Source organism: Macaca mulatta, chromosome 4, assembly GCF_049350105.2.
Source record: "Macaca mulatta isolate MMU2019108-1 chromosome 4, T2T-MMU8v2.0, whole genome shotgun sequence".
Lineage (NCBI taxonomy): Eukaryota > Metazoa > Chordata > Mammalia > Primates > Cercopithecidae > Macaca > Macaca mulatta.
In genome coordinates this window covers 120,522,846-120,548,853 of record NC_133409.1, presented here as the reverse complement: position 1 = coordinate 120,548,853, position 26,008 = coordinate 120,522,846, and the positions used below count along the sequence as shown (strand labels likewise).

Genomic DNA, 26,008 nt, shown 5'->3' with positions numbered 1-26,008 from the left:
TCCCATAATATGTGGGAATTCTGTGAGATGCAATTCAAGTTGAGATTTGGATGGGGACACAACCAAACTATATCAGTGGAATAGACTCTGTATGATTTCTTTGGTTATACATAATCTTCATATGGTGGCTTTCTCAAATGCTCATTGTGGTAGTCATGTGCCTGGTGTGTCAGCAGGCTCAAGGCCTCCTAATGAGCAAGGGTGGTGTGAATAATAGTGGTAGCAGAGGTCATATGAAGCTTGTATCCTTCCCAAATGCTGTGTACTTGTGTCAGCAGATATTGAAATGGGCTATGAAGATAGATCTTAAGGCCAGAAAGTGGTGCTTACAGGTGAGAGCCAGATGGCATGGTCACTAGCTCTCACCTATAAGATGGTCTCACCTGGTCTAGATGATCTCTCATCTATACCCAAAGGTGTAATCTAGATGAAGTTCTCAGGTTCCCAGGTGGTGGGTTGGGTTGTAGAACATTCACTGGTCCTAGTCCCCCACTTTGCCTCTGAGGGCAGAGACAACACAGCTTGGAACTGGGCCAAGTGAGGCTACATGAGGGCCCCTAATGGTGGGTGCAAGCACCAGCCCCAGTAGGGGTCAGAGTCAGTTCTCAGGCTCCTGGAAAAACTTCCCAGTGAGGAGCAGAATAATCATTGCTGGGCCTAAGACCCAGGATGGGGAATGAGAAACAGCTCAGGCTCTACAGGCTAGCAAGTGGTAGAGGGACCTGCTGTGCTCTCATACTCCCGACCTAGCAGGGCTCCCTCTGATAGTCTGACTTTGGCAGAAAGTTAGAACAGTTAGCCAAAGCACCCCCAGTTTGCCTTCAGACTGACCTATCCCAGGCCACAAAACTTTCTTCTGGGGTCAAAACCACACCCACTCAGGTCTTGTGAAGAGGGAGCACCCAAGTACTGTGCCTGTGGCTGGAGTACATACCACATATGCCTCTCAATTCTGGCCCCAGGGGCTTCTCCCCTGCTCAAGATCTTAAATCTCTGGCCTGAGACTCTCCAAACCAGGAACTGCCACTTGTGCTGGCTGGCAGGTTTCCACATAGCTCTCTATGAGCTAGGATACAGAATGGCCTCATTCTGTTGACACCCAGTTCTAGGAGTGCATGCAGGATAATTTCTAGAGCTGTTCCTACTCATAGTCTCCCTATTGCTCCCCAAGTTAGATCCAGAGCTTGGTTGGGACAAGGATCTCCATTATAGCCTGGATTGCGCAGCTTCCCAGTGAGACTGTGCATCATGGAGGCAATCACTCTCCACCTCGTGCACTGGGGATTCACTCACAATTTTCTGCTGGTGTCTGCCACATGGGTTGTTACCTGCATTTTTTTTTTTGTAAGTACCCAAAGTTTTCTTTCACTCTAATGTTGATCTCCCGTGTTCCTTTTTGCACAGAAGTTCACAGTGTGAATCCTTACACACAGTTTTGCTATTTCTAAGTTGGTGAGGTATACTAACAAAGCCTCCAATTAGCCATCTGGTGAAAGAAAAGTGTTTAAAAACTTTGAAAAAGAGATAGACCCTAAAATGTAAGTATTTGTAAAGAATTCCTTTACCAAGACATGTTAATTGTGATTTACTGTGAAAAGTAAGAGCAAATATAAAGATTATATAGGCGATATACGTCTTTTTTTTTTTTTTTTTTTTTTTTTTTACAAAAGAAAGTGGAGTTATATTTTCTCATTCTGAAGTCAAGGAAGAATTTTATGGCTGAATCTTTTAGTGTAGGACATTGGGAAATATAATGGACCATGACTTGATGTATGGCTTTGCAAGAGGTATAGAAATGTTCAAACACACATCTTTTAAACTGATTCTCCATGAAAACTGAAGGCAAAATGTAACATGCTTAGTGTGAAAAAAAAAAGGGGGGGTTATTAGCTTGAATAATGTGCTCTAGACACAGATCTGAGAAACACATAAAATGGATTTCTTATTTTTATGTGAGCTCTTTGTGTTTGTCAGTTGGCTTATCATTTTGAAAGCTGATAGTTCTCAGGGTATGCATTGGAAATGCCCACGGATTATTTACCAAAACAACATTGATCTGGGAAGAAAGCTCTCTACAAGAAAAGAAATATCCCTAAATCAATAGCAATACAAAATCTTACTTACCTAGAAATACACTAAGAAAAGTTATTGATTACTTACATGATCAATTCTATAGATTGAAACAATTTAGAATAATAAATACAGAAATAAAACTTTTCACCATTAAATTTTTGCCAAAACTCCCCAGCATAAGAAAAACTCCCCAGCATTGAACAGCATATGAACAACCCCTTCATCACTGATTTGGCAAGGAATCGTAAGTGACAATAAAAAATAATGTAAAATCTTAAGGGCTCTGGTGTAAGAAGTCCTAAATTCTTTATTTCTTCTGCTAATAACATGTCATTGGAAAAGCAACTGATCTATATAATTTTTATATCCTCCTATAAGAAACATAAATAATATCAGTATATCGTCTGGCTATAGTTATAATAAAAGTCAAATTTAAAGTTTCTATGAAACTCCTTTATTAAGATAAACCTAATAACTAAATAATTTAATTTACATTTAAATATTTCTCATGTTGAAAAAAAATGTATTGATGTTTTGAGGATAGTTTATCAGAAATTACTACAGAAGGAAATTTTTCAAAAGCCCAACAAATAGCAGGGTGTAAGAGGGTGGAAATGAACTGTGAATGGGCACAAGGAAACTTTCTAGGGTGATGGATAAGTTCTATATTTTGGGTTCAGTGGTAGTTACACAAGTAAGTGCAATGACCAAAACTCCTTAAATTGTATATGCAAAATCTTGGCATTTTATTATGCATAATCACAATAAAAAATGTCCAAAACCTATTGAACACCTTATGAAAAGTCTATTTCTCTTAAAACATTGCCCCTTCCTTCCCCATAAAAAGAAAGAGTAAGAGAAAAAGTCTACTTCAAAACATAAGAAAAATGCAGGACCTTAATTAGATCATGTTTTATTCAAGAACTTAATATCAAATTTTGATTACTTTTCAAAAAAAGAAAATATAGATTTTGCAGTAAATAATATTCTCATGTACATTTTTCCTTTGTTTCCAAATGTGTATTACCTTTCTTCCACAGTTCAATAAAAATAATTTTACTCACAAATACCATAATCCTAAATGTCACATTTTGTTTTTGTTACAGTCATGGTCATTGCCCTCCCATGCAACACTGAATCTGAAACAAACAATAACTAATGGCTTTCAATTCATTTCTAATTAGCAATTTCTGAATATGTCTGCATCATTCTGGTTTTGTTTCCTAGTATTATGTTTTTACATGTTTCTTAAGTTTTACAGTTTCTAGTACTTTTCATTAAAACAATTCATCATCTTTAAAAACAAATGTTAAAAAAGAAGAAAACAAGCAAAATCTATTCTTAGATATGGTACTTTTTTAAAAGTCCATTTTTTAAAATTTTAGTTTATTTTTAATTGACAAATAATAAGGCAACACTTTTAATCTGAACTTGGTATTGTGGTTCTACATGAAATAATTAGATAAGCTAATATTAAATGATTTTTTTTCTAACTACACTTCTAAATAATTAAAATTATCTTTGAATATGTTTCTATACAGTTCTGTGAATAAAATTTAAAGAGTTTATGTATGGCTATGCTAAATTATAAACTTCTGGGCTTCACTAACCCTATGTTTTCATAACTGCACTCAGAAGACATCAGAAGGTGTTAGGGTTGAATTGTAGCTCCCCAGAAGACCTTGAACTCCTAATTGCCAGGATCTCAAAATGTGGCCTCTTTTGAAAATAGAGTCTGTACAGTGATATTCAAATGAAAGTGAATTCATTAGGGTGGAAACTAATTCAATAGGACTACTGTCTTTTAAAAAGGGGGGAAATTTTGATACAGAGATAGGCACTCACACAGGAAGAAAACTACAAACCTCGAAGGGTAAAATGAGGGTGATTCTTCAGAAGCCAAGGAATGCCAAAGATTGTCCTGACAAAGTAACACAGAAGGTATAAGGGGAGTTTTTACAATTACTATGATACCTGATAAAACTGTCTCTTCCTCTATTCTTTCAACTCAGTTTCAGTGAAATAAGAGAGTTCATCTATTCATTCAAAATAAGGTCTTTAATACTTTTTCTGTTTATCACTGCCTGTCTTCAAATAATATGCCACTTCATGTATAACGTAATAGTCTTACAACAAGATACTGTGATTTCCCCTTTTCTTCCTTTGTGCTACTGTTATCAAAAAGCAATTTTACTTAATCAGTGATTTCTAAGGCCTATTTGTACAGTTATAATTGGTTGTAGGATGTATGTATCTGTCAAAAAAATTACACTTAACTCCTGAGTTACTCCTTTTTGATAAAATTTGAACTACATGAGGTTCCAACTTTTCCAGTGAGAAAATAATAATTATTTAGTCTTCACAAATTTGTTAAACCTTGCAAACTGAGTGATATACATATCATACATACATATGTTGCCAGTGGCAACATATGTATGATTATATACTATAAGCAGCATCAGATGATGATAATCTTAAACTATGGATGTGGAATCATGCCTGTCTTGTTCTGGTATTTAGAGTTATCACTTTTTAACACTGTGATTTCTGCATAAGTTACTGAAAATATCTAAGTTTTAATTCTTTCATATATAAAATAAAATCTAAGAGATTTACTCATGAACAAAATGATACAAACTGTAAGTGTCTGCTATAGATAATTGCTTTAATTACTTATGTGAATTTATTGAATCTGTCCAAAAGATAATTTAATAAAAACTACTCAAATATTGAATGTAGACTACTTTGATCCAGCAGTTACACTTACAGTAATTTATTCTATAAATATACTTGCATACATATATAAAGAGGCATATATAATTAATTCCCCAAGTAATAGATTATGATTGTAAAATATTAAAAATTCCCTGTGTCTTTTATCTCTGTAAACCACAGTGTAGCTGTACTATAAGGGGATGAGTGATCTACCTACCCACACATATTTTGTTCAAACCTCTGGTTTTTGTGAAGGAAAAATCTTTTAACTCTTAAAGATAGACACTGTACCATAGATTGTTGTTGCCTGAACTAAAATTTTGTCATGGCTTTGCTTTTATATTAGCACTTAAGACTTCTATGCATAAATAAGGTAAAAAAAAAAAAAGCAAAATAAAATCTCTGGTAACACACAACACACCAAAGTTTTCATAGTTTTTATTTGATGTGTTAAGATACACATAAATCAACATAAGTTTTTACTTAATAAATGTCAGACTTTTTCAGTTATTATACCTATTACAAATTTTAAACATATTTTTATAAGAGACATGAAAATTTTAATACATAGTGCTTCATGATCTAAGGCATCTATTTAAATACTTCTAAAATATAAACTAAGAAAGAAAATTCTTACAGTGAACTGGGAGCAAACCTTCATGTTGTCTGAAAGTCAGCTTTGTAGTGTCCATAAGAAAAGCAGGCCAAAGCATCAACACAAATGCCAACTGCACAGGCAGCAAAGAGCCAGATGCTGTTGGCAAAACATGCTCCAGAGTGTGGCATCTGGGTCCAATAACGGCCATACAGAGCCCCATCTGTAGCTAAAGCTGTTGACTCTGCTTTGGGGGAAGAAAAATCAGAAATAAAGAAGGCAGTTAAATTTTAAACCGTGCCAGGAATAGCAGAAGGCAGGTTGCAGTCAGCATTCAAATTACATCCCTAGCCCAATTTGCTTTTTAATGTCTTGAAACTGTGTAAACACTAAACTATGTTAACTCCAGTTGTTTAGAGACACGAGCACATGTAAGTAGTTCAGTAACTTAGGACACACAAATCACCTAAATAGATTTGATATTTCATCAAACATTCATTTATCTATTTTTTTTCTCAAGGAATATAAGCATATGTTCCATGAAATGCAATTCTAATTTGATGTATTAAAATACGTAATTTTAAGTGTTCATTGTGGTATATAATTTTCTTCAAATGGCATAAAATTTAAGACTCTTCTTTATAATTTTTATAATATTTCATTAGAATAACTCTTCACAAAATTAAATAGGATATTCATATATCCTTCACTGAGACTCCTTAAATTTTTGATCAGCGGAAATTTGTGGGAAAGCTACAGAGAACCTTAATCCTTAATAAAATAAAATTTTTCAAAATTATAAAGGGATGATTAAGTAATCTCTTTTTAGTGTTATTTGTTGTACATATAGATATATAAAATTGAATTAGTTGATATCTATATGATTAAAAAGTTTCATCATTTATAAAATGCCACACTAATCTTATCTATGCATATATTTTTGAAAACAAGATAAATGTTTTAAATAACAAAAACTATGACATTTAGAGTGAACTATATATCAAAAAGTTAACTAAAACCTTATGGACAGAATATTATTTATCACCATAATTCTGTGAGACATTACTATTGTTGATTCTACTTTCTAGCTAAGGAAACTGGAAGCTTGCAAATGTAATGTAAACTTACTTATCCCAATTCACATCAACCTTTAGAGACAGAATCAAACTTAATATGCAGACACTGAAGACACTGTGATTGTAGAACCCATATTTATTCTCCCTCTCCCCAATAATATAAATATAAAATATAACATGATAGAATCGTTTCTGTAATAGCAGAAGAAGAACTAGTCAAAAATACACTTCCATAAAAGAAACCTGTGCATTGATAAATATAGTTGAAATAAGCTGTTTCAGAACTATGCAAATGAACTAAAGGCTTGAAACAATCTCCATGTTTATTCAAGAAAAATGATTGAGTCTCATAAGCCTAATTAGCTTTGTGGTTGTAAACAACCATCCCTCTCTCCCCAGCTCTTTAATGGACTTGAAATCCAACATCATTGCAATTAGGGTAGCTGAGAAACCAGCAACCTAATAGCCAGTGGAGGGGACAGTAAAAGTATGAATCTGATTCAAAAGACTCTTCCCAAGGAATGTCACTATTTCATTGGTTTGACAGCACTCTGGAAAACTCCATTCTCAGGGACTGACTTTATTTGACCTGACTAAAAATTCACTCTTATATAAAACCATATATCTAGAGAACTTGTTAAAAATAATCAGTGGCAATTGCTTCATATCACAGTGTTTGAGACAATACTTTGAGTTGAGGGCAACTCTAGGTTGACCAATATAATTAAAGATTTAATAACTCGGGAATTAGATGTACCTAGAAGTCTTTGAAAGCTAGAAAAAACCCTGGAAAACCAGAAAATATCACAGCATGCAAGTGTATACACAGTCCTAAGAAATATATAAACAGCCCTAATCTCTAATCTCTGACTAACCTTGAGGCTCTATACAAGCAGAAAGTAAAGAATAAAGTACAGTTGTAAACTGCCTGGCTGAGCGCTGAAGACATGTCTCAGCATACACACAGAGTCCTTCAGGAAAGGTTAGAAGATGTTTTTGTTCCAAAAATTTAAGAAAAATCTCTGTCAAATTATTCATTTTAGCTGAACACTAAGTTAATCAAGCAGAGACTTCAAGGGCCACACATGGCAAAGAACAATCCCAGTGACACACTAGACAAATAGTAGAAACAACAAAATCAAAAACAGTAACTACTAGGAAAGAGCAGGATTTGACTTCCAGATGTACCAAGTTATACTATTTAACATGTCAAGTTACCAGAAAATATTATAAGTCATACAAACAAATAAAAGTATGGGCCATGCACAGAAATAAAACCAGTAAATAGAAACTGCCTTTGAGGTCACCTGAATACTGGATTTACTTGACAAATATATTAAGTCAGCTATAGTAAACTTGTTCAAAGAAATAGAAACTATATATAATCAATTAAGGAAAGTAGGAGATTGATGTCTTACCAAATCAATAATAAAAATAAAGGAATAAATTATTAACTTTTTTTTAAAGTTGAAAATTATAAAAACTGAAAAACAAATGTATAAGGAAAAAATAAACAACTTCATCAAAAGCGGTGAAGGATATGAACAGACACTGCTCAAAAGGAGGCATTTATGTGGCCAACAAACATGGGAAAAAGCTCATCATTACCGGTCATTAGAGAAATGCAAATCAAAACCACAATAAGATACAATTTCACACCAGTTAGAATGGCGATCATTAAAAAGTCAGGAAACAACAGATGCTGAAGAGGATGTGGAGAAATAGGAATGCTTTTACACTGTTGGTGGGAGTGTAAATTAGTTCCACCACTATGGAAGACAGTGTGGCAATTCCTCAAATATCTAGAACTAGAAATACCATTTGAGCCATCAATCCCATTACTGGGTATATACCTGAAGGATTATAAAACTTTCTACTATAAAGACACATGCATATGTATGTTTATTGCAGCACTGTTCACAAAGCAAAGACTTGGAACCAATCCAAATGCCCATCAGTGATATACTGGATAAGGAAAATGTGGCACACATACAGCATGAAATACTCTGCAGCCTTAAAAAAGGAATGAGTTTATGCCTTTTGCAGGGACATGGATGAACAAGGAAACCATCATTCTCAGCAAACCAACACAGGAACAGAAAGCCAAATACTGTATGTTCTTACTCCTAAGTGGGAGTTGAACAATGAGCACACAGGGAGGGCAACATCACACACCAGGGCCTGTTGGGAGGTGGGGGGCCTAGGGGAGGGATAACATTAGGAGAAATACCTAATGTAGATGACGGATTGATGGATGCAGTAAACCACCATGGCATGTGTATGGCACGTGTAGACCTATGTAAAAACCCTGCACATTCTGCACATGTATCCCAGAACTTAAAGTATATTTTTTAAAAAAGTTATTGGAAAAAATAAAATAATTACTAATTGAGCACAACAAGAGACTTAATTTGGCAGAAGAAAGAAGCAGTGAACATAAAGATAAGTTTATTAAGGCCGGGCGCGGTGGCTCAAGCCTGTAATCCCAGCACTTTGGGAGGCAGAGACGGGCGGATCACAAGGTCAGGAGATCGAGACCATCCTGGCTAACACGGTGAAACCCCTTCTCTACTAAAAATACAAAAAAATAAGCCGGGCGAGGTGGCGGGCGCCTGTAGTCCCAGCTGCTCGGGAGGCTGAGGCAGGAGAATTGCGCGAACCCGGGAGGCGGAGCTTGCAGTGAGCAGAGATCTGGCCACTGCACTCCAGCCTGGGCCACAGAATGAGACTCCGTCTCAAAAAAAAAAAAAAAAAAAAAAAAAGATAAGTTTATTAAGATAATTGTTTCAGAGGATCATCAGAAAAAAATAAATGCGTAGATCCTCAGAGATCTACTCATATATGAGAGTTCCAAAAGGAAAAGGGATAAATCCTTTGAAAAAATAATGGCCAAAACTCTCTGAATTTTATGAAAAAAATCTTGATCTACACATCCATGAATCTCATCAAACTCAAAGTAGAAAAAATTCAAAGAAATCGAAAGTTAATCATGATAGTCAAACTGTCAAACACAAAGAGATAATAGTGATAGCATAGAGAAAAATGTGATTTATTACATACAAGGATCCTCATAAGAACAACAATTGATTTCCCATCAGAAGCCACCATGTAGACGAGACAGCAGCAGGATGATATATTTGAAGTGCTAAAAGAAAAAAAGACTATCAACCATGAATTCCATATCCCACAATGCTACCTTCTCAATAAAAGCAGAAATTAAGACATTTTCAGACAAATAAGAACTGGGAGAATTCATAACTAGCAGACCAACATATAAAGAATAGTAATGATAGTCCTTTAAGCTAAAATGAAAATAAACTATACAATCTTAATTATTTACACATAAAAATAATGAGATCCAGTAATGGTAACTATATTAGTAAATATTAAAACCAGTATACGTATGCTTTGTTCATAACTCTTTTCTCTTTCTATATGATTTAAAAGATGATCATAAAGCCATAATTATAACAGTTTATTGATGGGCTTATAATGTATAAGATATAATTTGTATCACAATAATAAAATAAGGGAGTAGAAAAAAGGGGGGCAATGGTGGAACAATATTTTTGCACATTATTAAAATTAAGTCACTATTAATGCTATGTAATTGCTTTATCTTAAGAGGTTACTTGCAATCTATAGGGCAACCATTAATTTAAAAAAAATACAATAAATGTAACAAGGGTATTAAAGTGGTATATCAGAAAAATATCTATTTTACACAAAGTAAGGCAATAATGGAGGAATGCAGGAGCAAAACAGAAAAAGACATATAGAAAACAAATGGCGAAATAGTAGAAGTAAACTCTACCTTATCAGTAATTAAAATAAATGTAAATTGAGTAAACATTCCAATCAAAAGACAAATGGCAGAATGTGTTTAACGAAAAAATTGTTCAACTATATGCTATTTGTAATAGACACACTTTGTATTCAAGAGTGAAAACTAAATTCATAGCAAGAGGAAGGAGGACATAATGAAAATTAAAGCATAAATTAATAAAGCAGAGAATAAAAAAGCAATAGAATAAAACAATGAATTCTAAAATTGGCACTTTCAGAAATTGAAAAACTATTAACTATACTGATCAAGAAAAAATAGAGAAGACTCACATTACGAGAATCAGCAATGAAAGAGAAGAAAATACTGCAATCTTCCAAAAATAAAAAAAAGGATTCAAAGAGAATACTAAACAATTACATGCTAACCAATTATAAAACCTAAATGAAATCGATAACTTTAAAGAAAGGCAAAACCACTGAAAGTAACCCAAAAAAAGTACAGCATATCAATAAACTTACAATAAGCAAAGAGAGTGATTTAGTAATAAAAATGTGTTCCACAAAGTAAGCATGAGTAGGTTGCTCTACCAGTAAATTTTACCAAATGTTTACAGAATAACGAACACCAATCCTTCTGCAACTGTTCCAAAAGAGAAGGGGAAAATTATTAACATGTTCTATGTGGCTAATATTACCCAGATACTAAATCCAGTCAAAGATATGACAAAAAATTTAAAATACAGATCAAAATGCCTTATGAATACAGACCCCAAATTCCTTCATCAAGTACTAGCAAATGGAATTAAGCAACATATCCAAAGAAATATACATTATGACCAATTGGGATATATATTAGTACTACAAGGTTGGTTTTAAATTAGAAAATCACTGAATGCAATATACCATATTAATATTATATAACACAAATTACACATATAAATAGCTTCATTGATAGCATTTGAAAACATTCTACACTTTTTTTTATAAAAAACAAAACACTCAACAAACCAGAAACAGAAGGGAATGTACAAAATCTGGTAAAGTGTCCTATGAAAAATCTACAGCTAACATCATACTTTTTGATGAAAGACGGCTTGATTTTCTTTTAAGCTCAGGAAAAAGACAAGGATAGTTAGTCTGTCATTTCTATTCAACATTGTACTGGAAGTTGTTGGGATAATTAAACAGAAAACGGAAAAAAGTATCAATATTGGAAAAGTAGGAGCAAAATTATCTCCATTATCAGATATTAAAAATCCTAAGGAATCGACCAAAAATTATTATAACTAATAAATAAGTTTACTAATGTTGAAAAATACATGATCAATATACAAAAATCAGTGGTGTTTCTATATACTAGCAAGAACAATCTGAAAATGGCGTTAAGACAATTCCATTTCTAATAACATAAAAAGATTCAAATTCTTAAGAACAGATTCTAAGAAGTACAAGTATACATTGAAAACCATAAAATATTATTGAAAGAAATTAAAGAAGATTCAACAAAATCCCTATTAAAGTTATGGTTGCCATTTTCTTCAGAAAGTAACAAGCTGATACTAAAATTCATATGGAAGTATGAACAAGGATGAAACAAGGAGCCCAGTTTAGCAAAACAATGTTAAAACAAAAAAATAAGTTGGATTCATACTTCCTGACTTCAAACCTACTAAAGGCTACAATAAGAGGGTGTGGTATTAGAATAAAGATAAATAGAATATAGTGTCTAGATATCGTTACGTGTTTGTCTAATTGGTTTTAAAAAAAAGTACTAAGATAATTTAATATGAAAAAATAGTATTTTTAAGAAATTATCCTGAGACACCTGGATATTCATGTGTAGAAGAATGAGGCTGGACCCTTATCTCACACCCCACACATATAAATTAACTAACTCAAAATGGATTATATCTCAATATAAGACCTAAAAATATAAAGTTTATAGAAGAAATTAAGGAATAAAATTATTATAATCTTGAGTTAGACAACAATTTCTTAGCTATGATATGAAAAGCAAAAGTGACAAAAGAAAATGAGTCAATTGGTTGTCCTCAATATTAAAATTGTTTGTGCCTCAAAGGACACCATGAAGAAAAAGACAACCCACATAATGGAAGAAAATATTTTCAAATCATATTTGATAAGGGGATTGTATCCAAAATACATAAAACGTCTTACAACTAAAATAAAAGGTACATAACTCCATTCCCAAATAGGCAGATGATATGAGGAGATATTCTCCCAAAAAGAAATACACGAGGTCAGAAAGCACATGTTAAGATGAGCAGTATTATTAGTCCTTAGGGAGATGCATTGAAATACCACCTCACACCCACTAGAAGGGTTAAAAAGACAAACATCAACAAATATTGGCAAGATGTGGAGAAGTTGACACTCTCATACACTGCTGGTGGTACTGCAAAAATAGTACATTCACTTTGGAAAAGAGTTTGGGAGTTCCTCTAAAAGTTAAGCATAGAGTTACTCTATGATCCAGCAATTCTACTCCTAGTTTTATATGCAAAAGAATTGAAAATGTATGTCTGGACATATATTATACATGTTTATAGCAGCATTATTCATAACAGACAAAAAAGTTGTAATAATCAACATGTTTATCAGCTGAAAAATAAATTTGCTGTAACTTTATGATGTAATGTTAATTAATCATATTAATTAGAGACAAAACAAGGAACATCACCCAAACCAAAAGAGTAACAAAACAATCATCTGTCATGGCTAATATAAGTAATTGTAATGTTATCTGGCCATAAAAAAGAAACAAAGTCCTTATACCTGCTATGACATAAATCTTGAAAACATCATGCTAAGCAAAACAAACCAGTCACAAACAACATATATTGCATGATTCCATTTATATGAAATGTCCAGAACAGAAAAATCCTAAGATAGAAAGTTGATTAGCCTGGCTAACATGGTGAAACCCTATCTCTACTACAAATATACAAAAATTAGCTAGGCATGGTGGCAGGCACTTGTAATCCCAGCTACTCAGGAAGCTGAGGCAGGAGATTAACTTGAACCCAGGAGATGGAGGTTGCAGTGAGCCAAGATCATGCCACTGCACTCCAGCCTGGGAAACAGAGTGAGACTCTGCCTCAAAAAAATTATAAATATATATTTGATTATTAAGCTTTTGGAATAATAGCAATAGCTACTCAGAATTTCTTTTTTATTGCTCTCCACAGTAGCTGAACTAATTTGTATTCCCAACAACAATGTTTAAACTTTCTCTTTTCTCTAATGCCTTACCAGTATCTGTTGGTTTTTTAATTTTTTAATAATAGCAATGCTGGTTTGTGTGAGATGTTATCTCCTTGTGGTTTTGATTTGGATTTCTCTGATTAGTGATGTTGAACATTTTTTTTTTCATATGTTTATGGGGCACTTGTTAAATCTCAAAATGTCAGAAAGATCTCAAACTAATGATCTAATATCATACTTGGAAAACCAGAAACATAAGAGCAAACTAATTCCAAACGAAGCAAAAGAAAATAACTAAAATCAGAGCAGAACTGAACAAAATTAAGACCCCAAAATCCAGGGAAAGAATAAATTTAACCAAAAGTTGTTTTTTTGAAAGCATAAACAAGATTGATAAACCACTGTCTACACTAACAAAGTAAAAAATGACAGAAAATCCAAATAAGTACAATGAGAGATCACAAAGGTGACATTAAAACCGATCCCACAGATGTAGAATGATTCTGAGAAACCCTTATGAACACTTGCATACACATAAACTAGAAAATCTAAAGGAAATGATAAATACCTGGTAACACACAACCTCCCAAGATTGAATGAGAAAAACATTGAAATCCTGAAAATACCAAGTTTTGAAATTGAATGAGTAATTTAATAAAAACAACCTACCAACAAAATAAGCTCAAGACCAGATGGATTCATGCCAAATTTCACCAGATGTAAAAAGAAAAGTTGGTACCCATTCTACTGTAACTATTCCAAAATAAAAAATAAAACAATCAAGTAGAAGGAACTCGTCCCTAACTCACTCTATGAAGCCAGTATTATCCAGATACCAAAACCTGACAAAGATAAAACACAAAAACACCTTATGACCCTAGATGTAAAACTCCTCAACAAAATACCAGGAAACCAAATATGGCAGCACATCAAAAAGTTAATTCTCCAACTAAGCTTCATTTCTGGGATGCAATTGCTTCAACATACACAAATCAATAAATGTGATTCACCCCATAAACAGAATTAAAAACAAAAAACACATGATGATCCCAATAGAAGTGGAAAATTCTGCTACAAAATACATCATGTTAAAATCCTAAATAGACTAGGCATCTAAGAAACATATCTCAAAATAATAAGAATCATCTATGGTAAACCCACAGCCAACATCATACTGAATGGGCAAAGTCTATAAGCATTACCCTGGAGGACTGAAACAAGCCCAGACTCACAACTCCTATTCAACACAGTACCAGAAGTCCGAGCCAGAGCTATCAGGCAAGAGAAATAACTAAAAGGTATCCAAAAATGAATAAAAGAAGTCAAACTATCTCTCTTTACTGATGATATGATTCAACACCTAGAAGATGCTGAGGACTCCACCAAAACGCTCCTGGAACTGATAAAAAAAAATTGGTAAAGTTTCAGGATACAAAATTATTGTGTACCAATCAGTAACATTTCTATGCACCAATAACATTCAGGCTAAGAGCCAAATCAAGAATCCATTTACAATATACAATCCCATTTACAATAGCACACACACCAAAACCAACCAACCAACCAAACAAATGAACGAAAACCAAAGAATACATCTAACCACGGATGTGAAAGATCTGTACAAAGAGAACTACAAAACACTGCTAAAAGTAATGAGTAATGACACAAACAAATGAAAAAATATCCTGTGTTCATGGCTTGGAAGAATTCATATCATTAAAATGGCCATAATGCCCAAAGCAATGCACAGATTCAACCTATCAACCTATGAATGTCATTTTTCACAGAATTAGAGAAAAAATATATTAAAATGTGTGTAGAATGAAAAAAGAGGTTGAATAACCAAAGCAATGTTAGAGAGGAAACAAAAAAAGAGACAGAGGCATCATGTTATCTGACTTCAAACTATACTGTAAGTCTACAGTAACCAAAAACAGCAGGGCAGCAAGGCACTGGTAAAACAACAATAATGGACACATAGATCAGTGGAACAGAATAGCAAACCCAGAAATAAAGCAACATACAGGCAGCTATCTAATATTTGACAAATCAGCAAAAATAAGCATTGAGGGAAGTTCCCCTTATTCAATAAATGGTGCTGGGATAGTTGGCTATCCATATGCAGAGGACTGAAACTGGACCCTTACCTTTTGCTATATACAAAAAAGTAACCCAGGACGGTTTAAATATATAAATATAAGACCTATAACTATAAGAATCCTAGAAGAAAATCTAGAAAACACCATCTGGACATCAGCCTTGATAAATAATTTATGAGTGAGTCCACAAAAGCAATTGCAACAAAACCAAAAATTGACAAGTGAGATTAAACCAAAGAGCTTCTGCATAGCAGATTATCAACAATTATCAACAGGGTAAACAGACAACTGACAGAATGGGAAAAATAGTCACAATCTATGCATCCAACAAATGTGTGATATGCTGAATCTATAAGGAACTTATTTAACAAGCAAAAACCAACTCCATTAGAAGGTGGACATAGACATAAACACCTACTCAGAATTTCTATTTAGAGTTTCTTCAGAATTATCATCTAAAAACTAATTAATACAATTGAATTATGGAATATGTGGATAGTTTATATTATAAAATATATTAAAAATTTTACTAAAATAATCCAAACTCACAATAATCTCTAAGTAAGAAAATGGAAGTTTTAATTTGGTGGACTCACTCCTTTCTTGGCATAGTGTGGTAGTTCTCATACTGCATGGAAAGGTTCAAAACAATGTTAAGATGGCAAAAACATGTTTTGAAGAAGTAAATGCATTTGTATCATTTACCATATCAGAAAATTGCATTTTCAAGTTAAAATTTATTTATACTTTGTTGACATCTGGCCTTCAGTATTTTCAAATTTCAAATGATTGCGATACTATCTTGTTAGTGAATGGCTCTTCATCTATGGGTGGTTATTTTAATTAAATGTATCTAAAGTGAAAATAATGTCTGGATGTATCCGAAGGACACTGAGCACTCCAAGTAATTTCATGAAGAAAACTAAAAACGTACTCACCGATAGCTTTTGTAAAGGTCAGTACAGGTGGAATTGTTCTTGCAAGGATTCATTTTACACTCATTGGATTCTTGCTCACAAAAATTTCCTTCCCAACCAGATAGGCACACACACTGGTAGCTCTAAGGGAATATGAAATTATATATTTTTAGGCTATTTCTTACTATTAAGCCTATAATACAGATATTACTCCTGGCTATTTTGATATATCTGTCAATTTATAATTTTTTTAGTTTTATAGAATGCCAATACTCCCCCCAAATGACTTTTACCCCATTTTTAAAACTGTGTGAACAGTATTCTTTAGTATCTAATTAAATAAAGTTTTCTAGTAATTCAATAGATTCTGCAGAAGGTTTTAAAGATTTATGCATTATGCTCACAATGTACAATTATTATCTTTGTTAAATGTTTTAAAAGAAAAATAGCATGTTAGTAATATGATGGTAGATGATGAAGTATAACTAAATAACTAAATAACTCAGCAACTAGCTCACAAGTTAAAAATATAACTATAAATAAGGAAACTTTTGACAGATTTATTGTTACAGATAAATATTTAAAATAAATTAACAGAACTTTTGGCCAATCAAAATCGTAAAACTTTTCATAGTGTTTTCTTAAACAGAGAATTGCCCTATGAAGATGTAATTCAAAATACTAGAGGTAAAATTTTGCTTTCCTAGTATTGGGCAAACAAACAAACAAAAGAAACACTTTAAATTGCTCTGTAAAAATACTTTCTATGTGAAAAAAATATTTTTGAAGAATAGAGCTCTTGTCAAAAATTAGATTTGGGGCTTTTTTCTGTAGAGAATCTAGATATAGCATTATAAAAATGGTAAAATCAGCGTTAACTTATTTAAATCTGTACTTTTCAATACAGTAGCCACATGTGGCTACAAAACATTGTAACATGGCTAGTACCAATTGAGATGTGCTATAAATATAAAATACACATTGAATGTTGAAAATTTAGTATTAAAAAGGAATGCCAAGTATCTCACTATTTTTTTTTATTATTTGCATTTGGTTGAAATGGAAATAATTTTGATATAAAGAGTTAAATGAAACGTATGATTTCAATTAATTTCATTTATTTCCTTAACTTTTTTGTAGTGGCTACTAGAAAAGTTAAAACACAAAGAGAGATCTGATTTAATTTCTACTGAACAGAGTTGTCTTAGATAATGCCAGCCCAGTTTCTCCATTTGTTGATAGAGTTAAGAAGTCTATGTACTCATAAGCACAATGTGATGAGTAGGAGCCCTAAGATTACAAAACACGTCTTAGTTTAATACATCTCAACATCCTGTGCAGATCTAGCACCCTATGTTTAATTAATGTTGATTAAATAAACAGAAAAGGACAAACATGATATGACCAATAATGTAAAGGCTGAAGTTAGTACCCAAAACAAAATTCAAAATGATCCTGTATCAGTTTCCTACATTTGGACAACCATTTTTTTTTTTTTTAACAAACATAACAGTGAAACATGGTAACCATGAAGAAAAATAAATTCATGCCCCATGTATGTGCATTTAAGTTACAATAGTTTAAATGTAGAAGAAGTTCTACTCAGTACTGTGCTTTGGTTGAACAGGGCCAGTTGGTTTTCCATGCTAGTTATTAATAACTAGCTTAAAAGCACAAGAATGAGAGCTACCTTATCAATGTTGTGCTTTATTTCTGACACATATACTAATTCTCCACTCGGAATATTCTTTAAGAGTATTCAAGTTTTGCTGGATTTTAGCAGCATTTTTTTTCACGTATCGTGCTCCCTACATTATTAACTTCGTATGGTAACATTTACAGTTTTCATTGGTTGCATTTGGCTTATTTTTTTCTTTTTTTTTGTAAACATTAAAAGAGGACTTACATAAAAATTAAATATAATGATTATATTTTGTTTTATGAATGTGCTATGTAAAATGAAAGCAATTCCACAATAGGCAAGACAACATCAGCTGTGGTGAATGGGAGAAAATCATCCCACTCAGTAGCATAAATGGCATATGCATAAAATCTTTGGAAAATGCCCATTCGTTATGTTCTGAAATTTCTCATATTAAGGGGTATAAACTATTTCTGTAAAGACAAAAGCATAAGCACACTACTGGTTTTTATTTTGATGCCTCAATAATATTTTGAAACAAATTTAGTGAGTCAAAAAGTCAATCAAATTTTTCCGTAAATTCATATATTTCTTAAAGGTTAATAACTATTGGTATTTTTAATAACGTAATTAGTAGAAAATTATCAATTTCAGAGGTATCATTATCATTAAAGTATCAGGTACTATAGCATTGAATTCCAGATTTGATGAACTATTTACAAAAAGAAAACATAAAATGAAGAAAATAGAATTTAAAAATTAAAATTAAAAAATGTAAATGATGAGGAGAACAAAAGTGCACAGCAACTAAAAATAACCCAGAGTTTGAGGATTTTTATTCATCAGTATCTCACTTGATTCAGAAGCATTTTCCTGAATTTAGACATTCTTGCTGCAAAGCAGTTTCTCATTCAACATTGAATAATTGATTCCAGTAATTTAAAATAACTGTTATTTAAATTTCCACTGGTCAATACAGTAGCCACATATTAAAGTAAAGCACTATTTTTAGAAGCACATTTTGAGCCAATTTTGATGGAAGAGGAAAGTATTATTAAAATGTATTTACCAAAAGGAGTAAAGGTTTGCATGATTTATTAAATTAGAATCATATCATTTTTTTACTTCTCACTACAAAGTAGGCCTTACTCTTCCCACCAAACTTAGATAAAACAGTTTATATAATTTGAAAATAGGCATGAGACAGGAAGGACAGAAGATGATAAAAACACAGGTCTAGCATATTGAACTCTGCAGTCAGTGAGAAAAATCTAAAGACAAAGCTCTCAAATTTGATGGTTATAATTGCATAAACTATATAGTAATTCACTTTTTCAGGTCAACAGCCAGATATTTTAAATTTTTGTTATCAGTAACATACGTACTAAAATAAGATGGATAGCATAATTGTGAACATGACTTTTGAAATTAGAAAGATAATTTTTGAACAATATCTCTGATGCTTATTAAATCTCTAGACATCTAGTGTATTAGTTTTCTCTCACTGCCTAAAAAGTTACTACAAATTTAGTGTCTTAAAACAACATAAATGTACTGTCTCACAGTTTCAATAAGTCAGTGTGCAAGTGTCAGTTACCTAAATCCTTTGCTTTTGGTCTCACCATGCTGAAATCAAGATATTGACTGGGATGTGACCTCATCTAGGAAATGCAGTTCTCTTCCAAGTTCAATGATTGCAGCAGAATTCACTTCATTCTGCCTCTAGGACTTAGGTCTCCTTTTCTTGCTAGCTACCAGGTAAGGACTACTCTCAGCATTTAGAAGGTATTCGCAGGTCCTTGACACATGGCCTCCTCCTCTCACAGCATGCCAGTTTGTTTTTTTAAGAACAGGAGAATCTCTGTTGCTACTTCTTGTTTTGTTAAAGGCCCATCTAATTAGGGCAGCCCATCTAGGACAACCACATGTTTGATTATATAAAAGTCACTTATAGGGGGTGTTAATTACACTGTAAAGTCTCTTTCTACATATAATATAATCATGGAAGAAATATCATATTTACAGGTTTCACTCACACCCAAGGAGAGATTTTATAGGGCATGTACACCAGGAGATGGGAATCTCGAGGATCATCTTATAATTTTGTCTTTGATATCTACTAACCTACTTAATTTTTCCAAGTAGCCTACTCAAGTCCTCTAAGCCTCAGGTGCCTTCATATGTAAAGTACTAACAATTTCTACTTCATAAATGTAGTTAAGCCTTGAAGGTAGTAATAACTATAATATTCTTAAGCCTAGCAACAAATAATTATCATTAATTAGTAGCAGCCATTGCCTCTAGGCAAAACAGTCTAGATTTAACAACATCAAGGAATAATTGACAGAAGTACCACCATTGTTCAAACCTATTCATCTATACATTACTTATTTTTATAAACATTTAAACCATATAATAAGAGATAACCAGAATAGGAAAAACAAAGAAGGAGGAAGAACAAGAGAATCCAGCAATATGTAATTTACGAACACAGACTTATATGAAGTGGATAAATATAAGAAAATATAAATGAGGAAAATGTATTCAAGATGAAATAGAAGATCGTACTAAACCAGTAAACATTTAAAAATATACCAAAGGAGGGAGATTTGCTAACATAGACTCAAACAAAATTACTCCCAAGTCTTTATTTCCTCTCTTATGCCACATAGGTGAGGAGAATAGAAAAACAGGAAAAACTACTCAAATTATTTTTTGAGACTATCAAAACCTTGCTACCAAATTCTGGCAAGCATATAACAACAAATAGAAATTCAGCCAATATTTTTAGGATCAAAAAGTCAATTTTTCTTCAAAAAAACATAAGTTTAGATAGTCAAAAACAGTAATGTATTTAAAATACATTATATAATTTGAGCCGGAAATATTCCAGAAGTGAAAATATGCCTCAACACAAGAAAATATTTCAGAGAAGGAAAAATGCTTTTATCATTTCAGAGCTGAAAATTATTTTATAAAATTCAATACACATGCTAAAAATTTCTTTTAGCAAATGAAAACAAAATGGGAATGTACTTATATTAACAACAACTATCTACAAAATGATAAATTAAAAAAAAAAAAAACCTACCAAACATCAGTTAACCAAAAACAAGTGTAGAAACTGAATTTTATATACATATATATATATATATAGTATATATATATATATATAGTATATATATATATATAGTAATTGTTGAATTGTTACAAGAACAACTGAAGTTGACTAGATCTTCTAAATCTAGAGAGGCAAAAAGCAAGCTAAGTTAAGACTACAGTGGACTCTGATTTTCAAACCAGGACATTTGTCCATTTGCTGCCAGGTAAGTAGTTGCATCTAGATAAGCAGAAAGAAGTAGCAGGAGTTTTCAGCAGCTTCTTTGAATGAAAAGAAAATACTAGCATTCAGTGTGGTCAAGGAGATAGGTTCATGAAGAGAAGAACAGAGAGTGAGCCCAAAATTTGATCAGCCCTATTCTACAGAGGCACTTTTTCCCTTTCAACCTTGCATTTGTAGTATGAAATTACATAAAAGTAAAGCATTAGCTGTCTAGTAGTGCAAGGCAGATAAAAGTTGGGGTTTAGGGCCTGCAATATCTAATAGTCTTGTTAAACACTTCTAGCTTTCAATGAACACAACAGAGGGACATATCTTGAAGAACAAACCAGGAAAACAAAACAAAACAAAAACAACAGCAGCAGCAACAACAACAACAACAACAACAACAAAAACAGCTTAAACTGCCTGAAAACCACACTTGCCTAAAATGTGATCGTGTATTCCTATTCTGTCTGCCAGAAAAAAAAAAAAATTAAAATACTCTTTGGGAGTTGTTAACATTAGATGGAGCTTTTCAATGTTTGAAACAAAATGTTTGCCATTAATTAAAAAAGTTTCTTAAATGCTGATTACCAAATGTCAAGAGACAAATTGACAGTAGAAATATACGATTGAGATATTGTGATTATTGGATAGACATTTAAAAATACCTATCATGAATACATATAAAAATATAGAAGACAAATAGGGAATTCCACTAGAAAACTGAAATCTATAAAAGAGACAAGAACTCTGAGTTTGAAAATTATTACCTGAAATTTAATAACAATATATTATTTTAATAATAGACATATTAGAAGTAATAAACTTGCTAGTAAAAAATATACAGATTGAAATATTTATATAAAGGATATAACAGTCATAAAAGAAAACAAAAGAAATATGGGAACTAATGAAAATAGCCATTACTTGTTTAATTGGAGTATCAAAAAAGAAGGTAGAGAAATTGGGCAAAACCAATATTTGAAAAATCCCTGACTGAGAATTTTCAAAAGATGACAAAAAGATAATAACCACAGATTTAGAAAGTTCTCAAGACCTCTGCTGGATACATAAAAATAAAACTTTGTCTAGATTAAAATTTCTGAAAATGAAAGACAAGGAGTAAATCATACAGGCAGCCAATGAACAAAGACATTTTATCCTCAAAGGGACACAAAGATCACACCTTACTCCCCAGTATCAGAAGCAGTAACTCAATGGGCCAACATCATAATGTAGTGAAAGAAAATTACTGCCAACTTAAACTTCTATACCCAGTAAAAACACACTTCAATTATGAAAGCAGAACAAATTCACTTTTTACAAAAACAAAACCTGAGAACTTACTAAAGTGTTTAAGATTGTGGGAGTTTGTTGACAGATAACCTGGATTTAAATTCAGGCTCTAAGAATTATGACATATAATTTTAAGCATGTTACTTAATTTCAAGGCACATCAGAAATAATGCTACCTGCCCAATGAGGGTGTACAAATTATAACACTTAGTATGGGACATAATATAATATCTAACATAGTAAGACAACCATAAATTTTAACTAAAATGTTCTGATGTACTGTGACTTGTCCAGGTAAGCTAAACTACTTCTCAGTCTCTATGATTTTTGTTTCCTTTAATTTCTTCCACCTGGAATGACTTTGTCTGCTTCCACCAATCCCTGACAATACTTTCCCAGTTTTACCCATCTCTAAATGTCAAAACAAGTGCTACACAGTACCTGAAGCTTTGATAATTTCCTTCAGTATACCTTCTCACATTTACTGTTTTAGATTTTATGATACATTTAAAGCACATTAGTTACTTATGTACATATAAGCTGTATTCTGCTTAGTGCTTATTGTATTTAAAAAAATCTTAGTTATATTACTGTGTATTTCTGCAGTTTCTAAAGTATAAATTGTAAGAGGGCAGAAACTTTCTTTACTCTGTTCAACAATTATCATCATAATAACATTTAGAATAGTGTCTAATGTTTGACTGAATAGGTGCTAGAACTTGGAACATCTATAATGATATTCATTGGTACTAATAGAGTCATGGAGGATATTTTATTTGATTTCTAGATATTTAATAATCTTATTTTCCTAACAAGAAGAAAGACTTTTTTAAAAGAATTCATTTAAATAATTATTTCATTACAATCAACCAAAAGCAGTTCTATAAATGAAGAATTAAAATCCCCATTGAAAGAAAACTTGGATTGGTTCCATTTTGAAAAGTTTTTATACATTAGAATTATTGTATTTTATTCAGTCATAGCCACAATTTGTTACTAAAATGTGTGCTTTGTGAAACTTTCTATTAGATTCCAGAAAATGTAGATATATACTGAAAAAAAAAATAGAAATTTCAAATTATAGTCTCGTTCTGGTCATTATTTATGTAATTCTTGAAAAAAGGACAAATATTTTTTCTTTGCTTTAATAAAAAACTTTTGAGGTAAAATTTGTAATGAATTTAATCCTTGTAAAAATAAAGGGCTCTCCCTATTGACTTATTATCTGTTTTATTTAAATGTTATTTTAAGTTTTCAGTTTAATTCATAAATAGAGTTGGCTATAGACACAAAGGTTTCCAAATACTGAATTCTGATACTCAGGATTATTCATAAAAACGCCAATCTTTATTTATAAAAACAAACAGAACTATCTTAATATGATTTCTTTCAGCAAGAGAAAATGATTTATCTTGGTGCTTTAAATCTAAAGTAAAATAATATGTATTATTCTGACAGAAAGTTACTGGAATACTTAGAAACAATTTCTATAAAATTTTATAAATGCTGAATTTGATTGAACATATTTTGAAGTAAGACAAAGAAAATACACGTTAAAATGTGTGATATTTTCAAGGCAAAACTGTTGTAGAAAAACACAATTTCTTTTACTTGGGAAAATGTAATACAAATACATGAAGAATATGAAAAGCCACATGGTAGATGAAGATAATATAGAGTATAAATCAAGCTATACTGGATTTTGAAACCATTTTCTAAATAAAACATAAATCTCTAAGAAACTTAGTCATTGTTTCCATGTGATTATACTTTTCATTAGTAACAAAAAAAAGCAAATAAGCATTTTAGTGCCTAATATTCCAAATGAGAAAACAAACATTAAATATAAATTTCTACTAGTTTTATTTCCTATATCTAGTAAATCTACTATCAAAATAATTTCAGCTGTTTGTCTACTATGCTATTTTCAATCTATAGTTTTTATTAGTAATCTTTACTTATAATTTAGTTCTCTTATGGCATGCCCTACCTTCATAAACCATTTGTGATCCTTTTTAAAGGGTTCCTTTACTTTTGATGTTGGTTTAAAAAAAGCAGAATTTAAAACTAGAATAAAGAAGTTTAGACTAACAGTAATAAACCATAGCAAAAAATAACTCATCTGTCATTGATGTGCACTGCTCAAACATATTTCTTATGTTTTGAATATTACCTTCCATATTGACTCAATTTGACAATTAGAGATAAAGTCTAATACCCAAAGCTTTTTCCCTAGTACACAAATAGTAAGAATTCAGAAAATATAATCTTGTATGAGATTATCACATAAAGATGCCAGTAGATAAATGCAATTCTGCAACAGATAGTTTTGGGGAGTATTACATTTTTTTGCCCTGAAAGCCAAATGACAATAATAATGCAAGTACACCATGGAATAAAAATCACTTGTAAGTTTTGAACCACAAGTACAAAACTCATTTCCAGTATTGTGACCTCAAAGAAAATTAGCAACTGAGGAAGAGCAAGATGTTGGAATAGAAAGTTTCTCCAATTGTTCCCTCACCCCTGGCAAGGACACCAAATTAGCAACTATATATACTGAAAACACCTTCATAAGAACCAAATATCAGTACATACAAAAATCAGTAGTATTTCTATATGCCAAAAGTGAACAATCTGCAAAATAAATCAAAAACATGAGCTGGGCATGGTGGCTCCCACCTGTAATCCCAGAACTTTGGGAGGCTGAGGCAGGCAGATCACCTGAGGTCAGGAGTTTAAGACTAGCCTGGCCAACATGGTGAAACCATTTCTCTACTAAAAATACAATACAAAACAAAAAGTTAGCTGGGCGTGGTGGCAGGCACCTGTAGTCCCAGCTACTCAGAAGGCCGAGGCAGGGGAAACACTTGAACCTGAGAGGCAGAGGCAGCAGTGAGCAGTGATCACGTCATTGCACTCCAGTCCAGTCTATGTGACAGACTGAGACTCGGCACAAAAAAAAACAAACAAACAAACAAAAAAAAACTTCTATTTACAGTAGTCAAAAATGAAATTAAATACCTAGGAATTAACCAGAGAAAGGAAAGATCACAATAATGAAAATATAAGACACTGATGAAAGAAAATGAAGAGGACATCAAAAACTGAAAGAAAAATAAAATTCCATGTTCATGGATTGGAAGAATCAATTTGTTAAAAAGTCCATGCTATTGCGAGAGGACGTAGTAAGAGGTTGGTTAGGCATATAGAGAGGAGGAGTCTTGGGAGAGAGGCAGTGCACATGGAAACATACTGC

At 32.3% G+C, this 26,008-nt stretch overlaps 1 protein-coding gene across 2 annotated transcripts in view; it reads right to left on the bottom strand.

Annotated features, from left to right (window-relative positions):
- The window catches only part of EYS (EGF-like photoreceptor maintenance factor), a 1,786,799-nt gene that overhangs the window by 1,222,635 nt on the left and 538,156 nt on the right, over positions 1 to 26,008 (bottom strand). For both annotated transcript variants that reach the window (XM_078001263.1, XM_078001264.1), the window contains exon 12: positions 16,508 to 16,629. In XM_078001263.1, coding sequence (XP_077857389.1) covers positions 16,508 to 16,629 — 122 coding nt within the window. The remainder of the gene's footprint in view (positions 1 to 16,507; positions 16,630 to 26,008) is intronic.